This window comes from Macrobrachium nipponense, chromosome 1 (assembly GCF_015104395.2).
Source record: "Macrobrachium nipponense isolate FS-2020 chromosome 1, ASM1510439v2, whole genome shotgun sequence".
NCBI lineage: Eukaryota > Metazoa > Arthropoda > Malacostraca > Decapoda > Palaemonidae > Macrobrachium > Macrobrachium nipponense.
In genome coordinates this window covers 78,071,307-78,087,989 of record NC_087200.1, presented here as the reverse complement: position 1 = coordinate 78,087,989, position 16,683 = coordinate 78,071,307, and the positions used below count along the sequence as shown (strand labels likewise).

General features: G+C 46.1%; 1 protein-coding gene across 1 annotated transcript in view; it reads right to left on the bottom strand.

The window, feature by feature from the left end:
* The window catches only part of LOC135218836 (cyclin-G-associated kinase-like), a gene marked incomplete in the record, with an annotated part of 495,799 nt that overhangs the window by 128,353 nt on the left and 350,763 nt on the right, over positions 1-16,683 (bottom strand). Inside the window, 3 exon segments of the mRNA XM_064255283.1 lie at positions 15,652-15,759; positions 15,762-15,809; positions 16,069-16,117. Of these exon segments, the coding sequence (XP_064111353.1) occupies positions 15,652-15,759; positions 15,762-15,809; positions 16,069-16,117 (205 nt within the window).

The following is a 16,683-nucleotide window of genomic DNA, read 5'->3' as shown; positions in this document are numbered from 1 at the left end:
AAGGCGTTTTTAGACATGAGTCTTTTGGGGTTGGGGTTCTTCACAGCACACCAAAGAGACCTTGTTGACATCCTCCCAACTGTTTCTTTCTCTAAATAAAAAAAATTTAAGAGCTCTAATGGACAGAGAGACCTCTCTGTCTCTCTGCCTACGAGGTTAGATAGGCCTTTTACCTCAAAGCTTCTGGGCCAAGGTTTTGATGGGTTCTCGTTTTTCGCCAGAAACAATGTCTGGAACGAACAGATAGCTGCATCTCCTTTGAATCCCACTGTGGAGTCCAGAGCGTGCAATTCGCTCGTCCTCTTGGCCGTCGCGAGAGACAACAGGAATAAACATTTCCTAGTGACATCGCGGAAGGAAGCCAGATGTAGAGGCTCAAATTATCTGAGGCAAGGAATTTCAGGACCACGTCCAGATTCCAACTAGGTGTTCTAGGAGATGCTGATTTTGAAGTTTCAAAGGACCGAATCAAATCATGTAGATCCTTGTTCTCTGCAATCTCTAGCCCTCGATTCCTGAATACTGAAGACAACATACTTCTGTATCCTTTGATTGTAGACACGGAAAGGTGCGATTCCTCTCTCAGAAAAAGGAGGAAATCGGCAATGTTAACTATAGAGGTACTGGAGGAGGGCAGCTTCTTACTCTTACACCACCTCCTAAAGACTTCCCACTTCGATTGGTATACTCTTCTCGTTGAAGATCTGTGGGCTCGAGCGATAGCGCCTGCAGCCTTGCGAGAAAAACCCCTCGCTCTGACAAGTCTTTCGATAGTCGAAAGGCAGTCAGATGAGACTGGGGGAGGTTGTGATGAAACCTCTCGAAGTTGGGTGTCTGAGTATCTGCTCTGCTTGGCAGAGATCTTGGGGAAGTCCACTATCCACTCCAGTACCTCCGTGAACCATTCTTGGGCTGGCCAAAATGGGGCTATGAGGGTTCAACTTTGTGCCCTTTGTGAAAGCTATGAATTTCCTGAGTACTTCCCCCAGGATCTTGAACGGGGGAAAGGCGTAGGCGTCTAGGCCTGACCAATCCAGGAGAAACGCGTCTATTGCAAAGGCTCTTGGATCCTCCACTAGAGAGCAAAAGATTTCTACTCTTTTGGAGAGGAACGTAGCAAACAGGTCTATGTGAGGCCTCCCCCACAGGGACCACAGACTTCGGCACACTTCTGTGTGTAGAGTCACTCTGTGGGAAGGACCTGATTCCTCCTGCTTAGTCTGTCTGTCTCACATTCTTTATCCTTGCACAAAATCTTGTGAGGAGAGTTATGCCTCTTTCCTCTGTCCAGGTTGTTAACAGGTCCTTTGTTATCTGATAGAGGGAGAATGAATGAGTCCCTCCTGCTTGCGTTATGTAAGCCAGAGCCGTGGTGTTGTCCGAGTTTATCTGAATCACCCCGCCTCTGGACTATCTCCTCGAAGAATCTTAAGGCCAGGTGTATGGCTACTAGCTCTTTGCAATTGATGTGCCAGGACACCTGTTCCTTTGTCCAGGTGCCTGACACCTCCCTTGCTCCTAGCGTCGATCTCCCCATCCGATCCGAAGCGTCATAAAAATAACGCTTGCTGGGGTTCTTCTGTAGAGGAAGGATCCACCACTTTAAGTGATTTTTTATCTCTTGTGGAATCGGGAAAGTGTCTGAGAGTTGTCCCGCTTCCAACTCCACCACCTCTTTCAGGAAAAACTGAAGAGGGCGAAGGTGAAGCCTCCCCAGTGAGAAGAACTTTTCTAGCGAGGACAGAGTCCCTAAAAGGCTCAGATAATCCCTCGCTGAACTGCTCTCTCTCTCTGAGAAGCTCGAGATTCTTGACAAACCTCGAGTGATTCTCTCTCGCGAAGGAAATACCCGAAAACCCCCCCCACCCCGAGAATCCATCTGAATCCCCATAGAGACCAAGTTTCTGGCTGGGGATCAGTTGCGACTTCTCGAGGTTCACGAGTAATCCCAGAGATTCATATTTCTTGTTATCAATAGGTCCTCCAAGCACTGATTCTCCGACTTGGCCCTGATCAGCCAGTCATCTAAGTAGAGGGAGTGTTTATTCCCTCTAGGTGAAGCCATCTCGCTACATTCGCCATCAGGTTGGTGAAGACCTGTGGAGCTGTAGACAGGCCGAAACACAGAGCCCTGAACTGAAAAATCTTGCCTCCTATCATGAATCGAAGATATTTCTTTGACGAGTGGTGAATGGGAACGTGGAAATATGCATCTTGCAAGTCCAGAGAGACCATCCAATCTCCTGGACGAAGTGCTGACATTACTGAGGCGGACGTTTCCATACGGAACTTCTTTTCTGAACAAAGCGGTTCAGAGCGCTTACGTCCAGTACTGGTCTCCACCCCCCCCCCCCCGATGCCTTTGGTAATAGAAATAGGCGATTGTAAAATCCCGGGGGAGAGAGGATCCTGTACAAGTTCGATGGCCTCCTTTTCCCACATTTGCTCCACCATTTGAAGGAGAGTATTTCTCATTACAGGGTCTCTGTACCTCGCTGACAGTTCCCGAGGAGTAGAGGTTAGGGGAGGACTGTCTTCGAAGGGGATTACGTATCCTTTCTTTAGGACTGAAACGAAAAATGACCAAGAGTCGGCTCCCTTTTTGCCCAGGCTCCTGCAAAGTTCAGGAGTCTGGCGCCTACTGGTGCTTGGAGGATCATCAAGTCACTTTCCTTTCTTTGAATGGCCTGAAGGAAGACCTTCCTCTCTTATCAGAGCTCTTCTTTCTGGAAGGGGGACGAGCCGTTGCACCTCCACGAAAGGGCTGCTGAGGAGGACGAGAGTCCTTTTTACTCGTCGACACTACAGGACGACTCTTCTTAGAAGTTTGGACAAGGAGGTCTTGTGTCGCCTTCTCAGTTAGCGGAGCGAGATATAGTTTTTCACCAAACTGAGAAGGAAACAGATGATCTGGACAGAGGGGGGCGACCAATAACGCTGTCCCTCTGGCTCGGAGAAACAGCTTTGGATAAAAGGGATCCATAAACTGATCTCTTTTTTAGAAGACCAGCTCCAAATAGGGAAGCAACTTCTCCCGAACCGTTCTTGTACCGCCTTGTCCATGCAAGACAGGACGCTATGGAGAATTTCTGGGTTTTTAAGAAATTCCGGGTCCTTAGACTTATTAGCCAGAACTCCGAGAGACCAATCCAGAAAATTGAACACTTCTAAAGTGATGAAAAGTCCCTTAGGAGAGTGGTTCAATTCTGAAATGCTCCACGTAGATCTGACCAAGACTAAAGAGTGTCAGTCTGGAGCATCAACTAGATTAGCAAAAGTCAGCGTCTGCCGATGCAGGAAGAGAAAGACCCATAGTCTCTCCTGTCCCGTACCAAATACCTCTCTTTCCATGGAGTTTGGAAGGAGGCATGCAGAATACTGTTTTGCCCAATCTTTCTTAGTGCCCATCCAAGAATCCAAAGATTGGAGGGCCTTTTTTCATTGAAATGGCTGGTTTGCATTTTCAGGAAGGCCGAGGATTTCACAGTAGTCGTACTAGAAAAGAGAGGAACGAGGAGAAGGAGGAGCGGCTGGGACTAAGAGAGTCTCCAAAACTCTTGCAGTAACAAGGAGGCTAAAGTCTTGCAATTCGAGAGTCCCTCATTTGTAGGAAGCTCGTCATCAGACAACTCATCCAAACCCCCCGATCCGAAGAAGGAGAAAAGTTCTCGTTTGGAGGAAGTGTATTTTCCAAGACCTCGATCCGAAGGAGAGGAGTTCTTCGTTTGAGGAAGTGTCTTTCCAAGGACCTCCTTACGAAGCCGAAGGAGGAGGAGCTTCGTCTGGAGAAGAAGTTCACGATTCCAGATCGAGTCTATTCGGATCTTGCCTCATGGAAGAACTCCGATCCTGCCTCCTGGCTCTTGACTCCTGCCTCCTGCCTCCTGCCTCCTGCCTCTGCCTCCTGCCTCTGCCTCCTGCCTCCTGCCTCCTGCCTCCTGCCTCCTGCCTCCTGACTCTGACTCCTGGACTCCTGACTCCTGACTCCTGACTCCTGACTCCTGACTCCTGGACTCCTGACTCCTGGCTCCTGACTCCTGACTCCTGACTCCTGGCTCTTGGCTCTTGCCTCCTGGGAGGACTCTCGCTCCTGGTGCCAGACGCCTACCGGAACGGCCTCGCAACTGATAAGAGTCTTGCGCTTGGATGACCTCCTTACGTTTGGTTGGACTCCTCGCTCTTGCTAGGAGCCTCACTCTAGTAGGAGCATCGATCCTCCGGCGGCAGGTACCTCCACACGTCTGGAGGACCTCTTGATGGGAAGGGAAGTGTCTTTCCTTCGAGGAGGCTCCTTTGAAAGTACTCCTACCAAAGACGATATCTGTTCCTGCATGGAAACTAGAAATCTTTTAGTAACCTCCTCTTTATCCTCTTCGGGAGGAGGAGAAGGAGGAGGGGAGGAGTCCATGGGCTCCACCCCTCCTGACTCCTTCTAACTACGGGTGACAATATGGCTCTTTTTGCCCTCTACCTCGAAGGAGACTCCTCAGGGAAGTGTTCCGGGCTCGAGTCAGTAGTCGGAGCCTTCCAACTCCTCTTCAGTGGTCGCGAGCGATCCGAAATCCCTCCAATCACGTCTAGGAGACGAAGACCCCGACGATGAAAAACAATCACGCAGGACGCTTTACAATAGCGATCCCTGGCAGTCTGGGGTGTCACAGAACCTGACGAAGGGACACCATGATCGGTGGGGATTCTCCACAACCTCCTTACGGTTTTTGACATTCCTTCTCCTCTGGGCATGTGAGCCTGGAAGAGGTCTAGACCTGGGAGCGTTGTGGCGCCGACCAGATGCCCCCTCCACTACACTGGGGACACTCACATCACTGTCCACTGTAACATCACTAGCCTTACCTTGCAGGGCAGCATTTGTTTTCCATGATCTTGAAGGCTGCTTTTAGATCCGCAAGTTCTTTTGCCGAATCTACAGGATCTGCAATAGGTGAAGAGGCTGAACAGGAAGGAGAAGTAGCAATTCTTACAATTGGGGAAGATCCCAAAACTAGGAACTAGTTCATTCGATCTAGAACTACTCAAACTTCTAGAGCTTTCCTCACTCTTTCTCTCTCTAACTTTTTCAAATAATTAGTTAGATTCTTCCATTCTCTCTCACTCAAATTCTCACATTCCTTGCAAGTATTAGTGAAAGACACATTCATACTCCCTGCAACCCTTACATACGGTGTGAGGGTCTACTGAAGCTTTCGGCAACCTCACCTTACAGCCTACATTCACACAACGTCTCACAACCAATCCAGCGTCGACATTTTTAAGAAAAATCCAAGGCAAGTCCACAAAACAGTCCACAAAAGCGTATGCCAATCCAACAATCCAGATTTTACGTCACCAAAAGTCGGTCAAGAAAGATCAATTGCCGGTGAAAAAAAGAAAATCCAGTCGAGGAGGAACCAACAACAATGTTGACGGCCCAGGCGACAGAAGAAATCTTGATTAGAAAACGGGAATGGTTCCTAGTCCTGCCACCCAGGGCAGGGCGGTAGATCACCTGACCTACCGGTAGCGTGTGCCGCGAAATTTGAATTTCTGTCGGGGGTACGACGGAGTCTATAGCTAAGTATATATCTGGCAGGGAAGTTGAATGTATAAAAAACATTGTTTTATTAAGCTTGGCTTCAGGAGCTAGATTCAGAACTGTCGGCGTTATCCAGAGATGCGAGTCACGAAGAATTCTTCTTCGGAGAAGTTCTGCTTTCTCCGGATTGCAGCTTTTTAGCAAAAAATGAGGATCCTTTGTTGAGGTGGGAACCTTGGAAGGTTATACCCCTTCCCCAAGATCTTTCTCTTTGTCCAGTAACGACCTTACGAGCCTTTCTGTCCAGGACATCCTCATCCTCTTCGGGTCCTCTCTTTAGAAGAGAAAAAAGGTGTACTTTATCAATTAAAGGTATCAGGCAACAGATCCATACTTTATTAAGCAAGCTAAACCCTGAATCCTTCCCCAAGGTACACGATGTCAGGGCAGTAGCCACCTCAATTCAATTACTTTATCAACATATGAATTTTGATGATTTGAAAAAATATACTGGATGGAAATCGCCGACAGTTAATTTAAGCGTCAACTACTTAAAGTCTTTGGAATCTCTAAAATTTTCAGCAGTTGCAGCGGGTATCATAGTTTCCCCTGACTCTGCCCAGTAGTTTAGTTGAAGATCCAGATCTCCTTTCTACCTATCTCAGCCAACAGTTTATCTAGCCTACCATGTTCATCTACGTTTGTCCTTGAGTCTTAGCTGCTCTTGTGATGGTTTAGTGGGTGTCCCTTATTTTTTTGCTAGGGTCACCCACAATTGATTGTACATACTGATCTTTAGGATGTGGTCCCCTTATTTTTATGCTAGGGTGCCACATCCCCATTAACAATGGTTATTGTATTGTTTATTAATATCTATGAAACTTATTTGGTGTGTCTTTAGTTTAAGTTTGTTCACACACATGCTTTATTACAATTACTGCTAATGTTTAATAATAATTACTTAATGTGATTTGAACTATGATTGTCACACACATGTTTATTTCAATTCAACATATAACTGATGTTACCCTTTGTATATATGTTAACTATAAGTTACTTTTAAGTATTTTTCTTTATCCAGATTGTACGAACAATTGTATATATATTTTCTTACAATTATAGTATATAGTTGAATTTTAAGTTTTATTGAGACCTTCTTTATTTCAATCTTGTGCTAATTCTCTGGTACAATTTCGCGCAGCGACAGAACTGAGCCCAGAAAAAAGGATTTTGACGTAGGAAAAATCTATTTCTGGGCGATTGGTTCGTGTCGCCCAGCGAAATCCCACCTCTTCCCAACCCTTCGCTCAAGATTGATTGCTAACTTCAGGATGGCCACCAGAGGCGCGGCAGTCACCTAAGCGTGGGTTGTAGTAGTAGTAGTTGCTGCCCCGTTCTGTGGGTCGGCTCTCTTCCTGTGGGATTTTGTTGTAGGAAATTTCTAATTGACAAGAAGTTCGTGGTAGTGGTCTCAATCGCCCTAGTGTTCATACCGACGCCCTCCTTGTGGGTGAGCGAGTCAGTTATACTGACCTTTTCTTTATTTTGTTTATTCTCTGGTATTTGTTAGATCATTTACCTAGAAATAATGAATTAAAGGATTATTTCGCTGGGCGACACGAACCAATCGCCCAGAAATAGATTTTTCCTACGTCAAAATCCTTTTAGTATCTCTCTTCAACTAATGAAACTACCAAACAGTATAATAACCATTCATTTCAATTCTTTATTCTATCCTTACCTAATGGAGATACAGAGTTACTGACAGCTATAATGAAACATACGTATACGTAACGTGACAATAAAACAGAAGAAGAATTCTAAAAAAATACGTATTTGTTGGCAGTCTGATTTATTTTATAGTTTATGATATCTAATTCACAATTTTTTTATTAAATGTATTGCATGTACTCATTTCAAATAATTATTAAGTAACCATTAACTATAATAAACAAACAAAAAAAAAGCTTCCAAACGTCTGTTTACATCCAGCACTTACAAGTATCGAACGATCGACAAGCAATCACTTTACACAGTAAGCCATAAATTTTCATTATCTCTCTTCAACTACTGAAACTACCAAACAGTATAATAACCATTCATTTCTATTCTTTATTCTATCTTTACCAAATGTTTTTTTTTATTAGATGTATTGCATGAATAAGTTTTTCAATTTATAGCATCCTTTTACCAATAGAATACTTAAAGCACAAGGGGTAGATGCTGACCAATAAGAGAGCAGGACCTTATGGGGTGACTAGCATCGGGAACCAATGGGAGAGCGGGAGGATGGTGGCGAGTTTACTCAGTTGGCAGCGCGGGAGTTTTAAAATTGTTCTCGGTGGTCCGGGTGAATCTCAGGACTTTACAGCAACAACCTTTCGTATCTTGAAAAACTTTTCGTATGTAGAGCAGTAAAATTTTTCGCATTGGCTTTCGTATCTCAAGTTCTTCGTAAGTAGAGCCTTTCGTATCTCGAGGTACTACTGTATAATACTCCATATGTAACAGCTAATTTAAAATGGTACAAAAATTATGTCAAAGTGACGAAATAATTTCCGAGATGTGGCACTGATACTTTTTAGTGTGGCAAGAAAAAAATAAGCGCTTGCGCGCCTGCGTAACGATTGTAAACAAAACAACACCTTGATCCATGAACTCCCAGCATCCCCCAAGGCGCATGATTCACGAGTTTTCGGCTGGTTGGCCTAAAAGCATTTTTTCATGAATTTTTTAAAAAACTTTTGTATGTCGACGTAAAATACATCCAGTCGGCACCCGAGACACAAAAAATGTCGACGTAAAATACGTCCAGTCGGCGTTTCAGGGTTAAATCAATTTGTATTTTTCATAGCTAACAAACCTGAGGGCTTAACAATAAGATATTTTCCAAGTGCCAGCTGGTAACCAGTTAAAACAATCAGAGATTGTAAAGCAAGGAATCTGTGAGATCTGGCTACGCCTGCATGTACAAGGTGAAAGCTGGTCAGAGACCGGACATTCAACCTCATGAAGCACCAGTCTTTTCCCAAGCTAGGAGATAAGAAAATGTAGAGGGGGCAGCTAGAGGTGGGCAGTACATGTTAAGACTTCAGGTTTGTTAGCTATGAAAAATGATATTGTTATGATTTAATAAAGTTTCATACATACTTACCTGGCTGATATATACATAGCTAAGACTCCGTCGTCCCCGACAGAAATTCAAATTTCGCGCCACTCGCTACAGGTAGGTCAGGTGATCTACCGGCCTGCCCTGGGCGGCAGGACTAGGAACCATTCCCGTTTTCTATCATATTTTCTCTCTTCCACCTGTCTCCTGCGGGGAGGCTGGGTGGGCCATTAATCGTATATATCTGCCAGGTATGTATGAAACTTATGTATCATAACAAATCATTTTCATACAATCAACTTACCTGTCAGATATATACATAGCTGATTGGCACCCTTTGGTGGAGGGTAAGAGACAGCTACTTATGGAATAGACAGGTAAACAACATATGTTGTAGGTATAAATAAACCTTGGTTCCTACCTGATAGGTGGTAGACTTTGTGGCTGCTGCCCATGAGTCTGCATCACCTCAAGAAACTTTAGCGAGATATATGATCTATGGCCAAGAGTTCTTGTGGGTCTGCCGATGGGGTCTTATCCGCTTACTCGGCAGAGCCTGAAAGGACTTTGTCAACGGGTGCTGATCCACTTATATGACAATACACCTTATGAAGGAGCACACAACCAATCCCGACCACTTGATCCTAACCACCGTGTTAGTATTAAAAAATTGTTCCAAGTTATCCCCAAACTCTTCACAACAACCATAACTCAAAACAACTTACGCACGCACACATAATTTTCAAAAAAAAAATAATAATAATGATACTCATCTAATAAGATATCACAAGAGTTCCTTACTGAACAATAGTGACTGGCCGCCAGTGCAACGTCTGCACTTTGTCAGCAGAAAGTCTAGAACATATCTAATAGACGGTATGTACCATTTAAGGATTGGTGTTAGCTCCTATACCCAGGATCGTATCCGCAGACACGAAAGGACCCTGAGAAAAACATTTCTCGTAGGTCACACAAACGTCTTTCAAGTAGTGAGATGCAAACACTGAGTTGCACCTCCAATATGTCGCTTCCAAGATATTCTTTAGCGACATATTTCTGTGAAAAGAGAGAGACGTCGCTACTGCTCTCACCTCATGTGCTCTTACTCTCAAGAGTCTAAAAGAGTCATCAGTGCAGATTTTGTGAGCGTCTGTAATGACGTTCCTTACAAAAAAGGCTAAAGCATTTTTGGACATAGGTCTTGTAGGATCTTTAACAGAGCACCAAAGACCTTGTCTAGAACCTCCCATCTGTTTCTTCCTCTGTAGGTAGAATTTTAGCGCTCTTACAGGGCAAAGAGACCTTTCAGCTTCTCTACCGACGAGACCCGATAAGCCTTTAACTTCGAAGTTCTTAGGCCAGGGATTCGAAGGATTTTCGTTCTTTGCCAGAAACAGTGCTTTGAACGAACAGATGGCTGAGTCTCTTTTGAATCCTACTTTATCATCTAGGGCGTGCAGCTCACTAACTCTTTTGGCTGTCGCCAGTGACAAGAGAAACAAACACTTTCTCGTTAAATCTCAAAACGAGGCCATATGAGGAGGTTCGAACCTTTCAGAGGACAAGAACTTCAGGACAACATCGAGGTTCCAGCTAGGAGGAGATGTATCCTTAGACTTCGAGGTCTCAAAGGATCTTATAAGATCGTGTAGATCTTTATTATCTGCAAGCTCTAGGCCTCTATTCCTGAAGACGGCCGAAAGCATACTCCTGTATCCCTTTATAGTGGATACAGAAAGATGTGAGTCCTCTCTAAGGAATAACAGAAAATCGGCAATTTCGGTCACAGAGGTACTGGAGGAGGACAACTTCTTCGACTTACACCATCTTCTAAAAACCTCCCACTTAGATTTATAGACTCGCATAGTGGAAGCTCTGCGGGCTCTAGCGATCGCGCTTGCAGCCTTGCGAGAAAAATCTCTCGCTCTGACAAGTCTTTCGATAGTCGAAAGGCAGTCAGAGCGAGAGCGGGGAGGTTTTGATGATACCTCTCGAAGTGTGGTTGTCTGAGAAGATCCATCCTTCTAGGAAGGGATCTGGGGAAGTCTACTGTCCACTCCACTACCTCTGTGAACCAATCTTGTGCCGGCCAAAAGGGGGCTATCAGGGTCATTTTCGTCCCCTTTGAAGCCACAAACTTCTTTAGCACTTGTCCCAGAATCTTGAGTGGGGGAAATGCGTAGACGTCTACATGGGACCAGTCTAGAAGGAAGGCGTCGACTGTTAGAGCTCTGGGGTCTTCTACCACTGAGCAAAAGACTTCCAGTCTTTTGGAGAGGAATGTGGCAAACAGGTCCACATGAGGAGTCCCCCATAGAGACCAAAGACTCTGACAAACTTCTGAGTGGAGGGTCCATTCTGTGTGAAGGACCTGGCTCCTCCTGCTCAGCCTGTCTGCCCTCACGTTCCTCACTCCCTGAACAAACCTCGTCAGGAGGGAGATGTTCCTTTGGGAGGTCCAAAGTAGAAGGTCTCTTGCGAGCTCGTACAGGAAAAAAAAACGAGTGTGTCCCTCCTTGCTTCCGAATGTAGGCAAGGGCGGTGGTGTTGTCCGCGTTTACTTGGACTACACTGTTTGTCACTATAGGTTTGAAGTTCTTTAGAGCCAGGTGTACGGCTAAAAGTTCTTTGCAATTTATGTGCCAGGACACCTCAACTGCACTCCAGGTGCCTGACACTTCTCTCTTTCCTAAGGTTGCTCCCCAACCTTTTTCCGACGCATCGGAAAACAATACAAGGCTTGGGTTCCGAATCTCCAGGGAAATACCCTTGTTCTCCTTTAGTGGGGGCAACCACCATTCCAAGTGTTGTCTCATCTCCACTGGAATGGGAAAACTGTCCGAGAGAAGTCCTGTCTTCCAGTTCCACGATCTCTTGAGGAAGAACTGAAGAGGAAGAAGATGAAGTCTTCCTAGAGGAAAGAACTGTTCAAGGGAGGAAAGGGTCCCTAGAAGGCTCAACCATTCCCTCGCCGAAGTACGTTCTTTCCCTAAGAAGAGAGACTTTCTCTAAGCCTCTCACGAGTCTCTCTTGAGAAGGAAATACTCGAAAACCCCGAGAATCCATCTGAATCCCCAGATAGACCAAGTTGGGCTGGCTGGGGATCAGCTGAGACTTCTCGAGGTTACGAGTAATCCCAATGATTTGATCAGGTTTAGGGTCAAAGCAAGGGTCCTCCAAACACTGTCTCTCTGATCGGCTCTGATGAGCCAGTCGTCTAGATACAGAGATATTGACAACCTTTCAGGTGAAGCCATTCTCGCCACATTTTCATCAGGCTTGTGAAGACCTGAGGAGCAGTGGACAGGCCGAAACACAAGGCCCTGAACTGGTAGATCCTTCCCCCCCGTCATGAAACGGAGGTACTTCTTCGACGAAGGATGAATCGGGACGTGAAAATAGGCATCTTGGAGATCCAGGGAAACCATCCAATCCCCTTGGCGAAGAGCCGCAAGGACTGACGCAGAAGTTTCCATGGCGAACTTCTCTTTCTGAACAAATTTGTTCAGAGCGCTGACGTCTAGAACTGGTCTCCAGCCCCCCGAGGCCTTTGCAACCAGGAAAATGCGATTGTAAAACCCCGGGGAGTTTTGATCCAGCACTAGTTCTATCACTCTCTTGTCCCACATCTGATCCAACATTAGCCGAAGAGTATTTCAGAACAGGGTCTGCATCGATGAGTGCCCAGGCATCCGCAAATCCCAGGAGCCTGGCACCCTACTGGTGTTTGGAGGATCCTTACATCACTTTCCCCTTTTAAAGGGACGGAAGGAAGATCTACCTCTCCTTCTCCAGGCGCTTTCCTTTTTGAGGGAGCTCTGGAGGGAGAGCCTCCTCGAAAGGGCTGAAGAGACGTACTCGCCCCTTTCTTCTCTCCCACTACGCAGGCCTCTTCTTTCTGGAAGACTGAAGGAGAAGATCCTGGGTCGCCTTCTCAGTTAGTGAATGGGAAATGTCCCTCACCAACTGAGAAGGGAACAGAAAGTCAGACATGGGAGCAAACATCAAAGCTGCTCTTTGTGAGTGCGAAACCGCCTTGGTCAGAAAGGCGCTAAAAACGGCCCTCTTCTTCAAGAGTCCCGCTCCAAATAAAGAGGAGATTCCCCTGAGCCATCCTGTACCGCCTTTTGTCTATACACGACAAGATACAGAGGAGAACTTCAGGATCGAGGCCCTCCGAGTCATGGGCCTTCTTGGCCATCACCCCAAGGGACCAATCCAGGAAATTGAATACTTCCAATACATGGAAGAGTCCCTTGAGGAGATGATCAAGCTCGGAAAGACCCAAGTCACACGAGCAGAGTTCAAGCCATGCCTTCTTGACGCGGGTCTACCAGACTGGGAAAAAGTCAGCTTCCGCAGAAGCTGGGAGAGAGAGTCCCATATTCTCCCCTGTCTGGTACCAATACCCCACCCCTTTTTCCTGTAAGTCTAGCAGGGGGCATACAGAAGACAGTTCTGACCAGATCCTTCTTCGTTTTCATCCAGTTATCCAGAGACTGGAGAGCTCTCTTCATAGAGATGGTCGGTCTCATTTTCAGAAAAGACCGAAGACTTTGGCGTCTTGGAGCTAGAAAGAGAGAGCGCGGAGAAGGAGGAGCGGCAGGAGTTAAGGAATCTCCATATTCTGAAGAAGAAGAGATGTCAAAACCTTGTAGTTTGAAAGCCCTTCTCTACCACGAGCCTCGTCTTCTGAATCCTCTTCAACAAAAGGATCAGAGGAGAATCCATCTTCAAATCTGGGGGTCTTTCCAAACATCTCTCTCTGCGGGAGACAAACTCCTAACCGGAGAGGGGCTAAGAGTATGTACAGAGCCCCTCTGAAACAAAGCTGGCGTCTCGCGCCTGGCTAACACTTTCGTGCCTGACTGGCTCCTGGCGCTTGGTTGGCGCCTCGCACCTGGCTGACGCCTCACGCCTGGCTGGCGCCTCGTGCCTGACTGGATCCTCGCGCCTAGTTGGTTCCTCGCGCCTGGTAGGCTGCTCGCGCTTGTCTGGCGCCCTCGCTCCTGGTTGACGCCTCTCGCCTGGTTGGAATCTTGCGACTGGAAGACGCTTCTCGCTGAAAGTAAACAGATTCTCGCGCTTGGCTGGCTTGCTTTGGCCAGCTTGGCAGACATCTCGTGGTCGGAAGGCATCTCACGCCTGGAAGACGCCTCACGTCTGGCTGGAGCCTCGTGCCTGGCAGGAGAAAAGAAGACTAGACTTCTTGACAGGAAGTCTAACGTCCTTCTTACGAGGAGGATCTTTCGAAAGGACTCCGACCAACACGGCTAACTGTTCTGAACCGCTAAAAGAATCCTCTTGGAAGCCTCTCCAGCGTCCTCTTCAACAGGAGAGGGAGACCTCGAAGGAGTTCTACCCGGTCTGTCGTAGAGAGACGTCAAAACCACCTTCGCCTTCTTGATCGCGGAGGGAGCTTCATCAGAAAGGTGCTCGGGGCTCGAGTCAAACAAAGGCTCTTTCCAGTGCCTTTTCAGGGGCCTGGAAGGTCCGATCCTTCCACCCTCGTTTAGGTGAAGGAGAACCGGACGACGAGAAACACTCTCGGAGGACGCTTTTTTCTAAAGCGGTCATGAGCAGTCTGTTGCGCTACAGAGCCATGCTGAAGGGACGCCTGACCGGTGGGATTCTCCACAACCTCCGTAAGGCTTTCGACTTTCCTTCTCCTCTGGGCTTGGGAGCTTGAAAGAGGTCTAGGCCTGGAAGCGTCGCAAAGACGGTCAGACGCCCCCTCCACAACACTGGGGGCACTCACTTCACTAAACACGCACTTTCACTATCCTACCTTTCAGGGCAAGCCATTTTGGATTTCATCCTATGAAGTGTAGCCTTCAGATCAGCGATCTCCGAGGCTGAATCTGAATGCAAAGCCTGTGAGGGCCCTGATAAAGAGGGAGAATCAAAAGGCATGTAGGTTTACAGAAGAGTGTAGAATCAGGAAAAGGCTCAATAGGCCTTGTAATACCCGCACCCTTAGATGCAGCCCTTCTAATCTATCCCTCTCTAACTTCTTCAAGTAAGAAGTTAGAGTCTTCCATTCCTCAACACTCAACCTTTCACAACTCATGGGACAGGTGTTAGTCAAAGAACATTCAAACCTCTACATTTACGGCATACAGTGTGAGGATCAACCGAAGCCTTCGGTATCCTCACCTTGCAGCCTACATTCACACAAACTCTCACACTAACATTTGAATCAGACATTCTGTAGAAAAATCAAAAGCAAGGTCAGGGATTCCACTGACCGGAGAAACCTTTTGACGTGAGGCTGGCAAAGAAGCTGCTGCCATGGGGGAATCTCTCTTGGAACCTCTGACAGAAGAAACAGAAGGGCTGGAAACATTCTGCATGCGGCCACAGAGGAGCTACCAATGTCCTGAGATTTCAAGAACTCATCACCTTGTTCAGCACTTGATGGATCAAGCAAAACAGTGGGAAGGCATACACTAGGTTGTCCTAAGGGTGTTAGAAAACATCCTCCACCAGAGCTAGAGGATCCTGCAGAAGGAAGGCTTTGTGAACTATATGAGGTTTCAGGGACTAGCGGATCATGCATGTCTTCACTCCCGTTAAGCCAAATACCACGCTATGACAATGTGTGAGGCGGAGCCTCCCGTCTTAGCCAATGGCTGAGCAGGACCCTTCTGTCTTAAGAAATGGCTGTGCAGGAAATCTTTCTCTCGCATTCCCCCTCCCCCACTCTCAGACATCGGCAAACCCTGTCCCCCCCTAAAATACTTGAAAAGACAATAGATTTTATATGTTTTGTGGTGCATAACTCAGATTTTGAACGGCTTCGCAGATACAGAAAATCTATTTTTGAAAACTAGCGACCGCATAAAAGGGCAATCGCACAATCCGATCACGCATATTTCAGGACCATACTGTACATAAAACTTTTGCCTTCTGTCTTTCATTGCATTTCATTCTGGTGTCAGATTGGAAAACATTCACAACTGTAATGTCTGCAAAAAATATTAGTAAACTAGTATTGCAGTGCACAAACCTGGTGGTTGACCCTGCCAAGCTGCAGCTGTTTGTGGACGATGTTGAGGAGATCCCATTACTGGGGTGCTGCCTCCGAAAGGAGTTCCTCCTGCTGGGGTTCCACCATTGGTGTGGTTGGTTTTGAACCAACCCATCCTCCCATGCCTGCTAGGTTACCTGGTTAAAAAACAAAGAATTGTTAAAATAATCCATAAGGAAAAGACTAATATTTTGATGATGATTGCTTTGTATTCCAAATGAGGTTAATACATTTACAGTAATATGGTTGGTACAAGCAACCTACCTAAGTCTGCAAAAAGGATCCAGATGGTTATTGGGCTGCTGGGGAGGTGGAGGTCGAGTAAAGCCACCACCCCACGGCATTTTACTGGACTGTTAGGCCCCTCCTATTATGCGTTGGACCCATCATGGGGGCTTCCTGCTGGAGGGAACATGCGCTGCTGTTCATGAGTACCCATGGGCTGCTGTTCATAGTACCCTGGGTGCTGTTCAGAGAGATTTTAAGAAATTGACATATTCAATCAACCAAACTTTGTTCTTATAAAGAAAGATTATCATGTAAACTATGTAACAAGTTTTGGCAAAATGTAAAAGTTTTTTATGGAAAAAAATGCTTGATTAGATTATTGTATTCTTGCTGGAGAGAGTGATTGGTTGAATACTGAAGGTGGTTCCTAGATAAAGGAGAGTTACGTATCCATGGCTACTACTTTTACAGAGGGAATGGGGAATGATATAGAGGGAGTAGGGACTAGAAAAATAGCAAAGGAACAATGTAGGTACATATAAGCAATTTTGTTAAGTATGAAAAGGGGTCATGAATGGAAGATGGCTCGTGTCATGTTTCAGACAATACAATGCTGACTGATGATTATGACGACAGAGATCAGGAATTACATAGGAGTTTGAATTTACTTTAAAATTAGAACCTGTGTTGGAATATAGTAGAATGAATATATAAAGAAATGAAAGATAAAGCAAGTGAAAAAATAAAAGTCATTGATCCATTTAAGTAGTATTTGTAATTGCG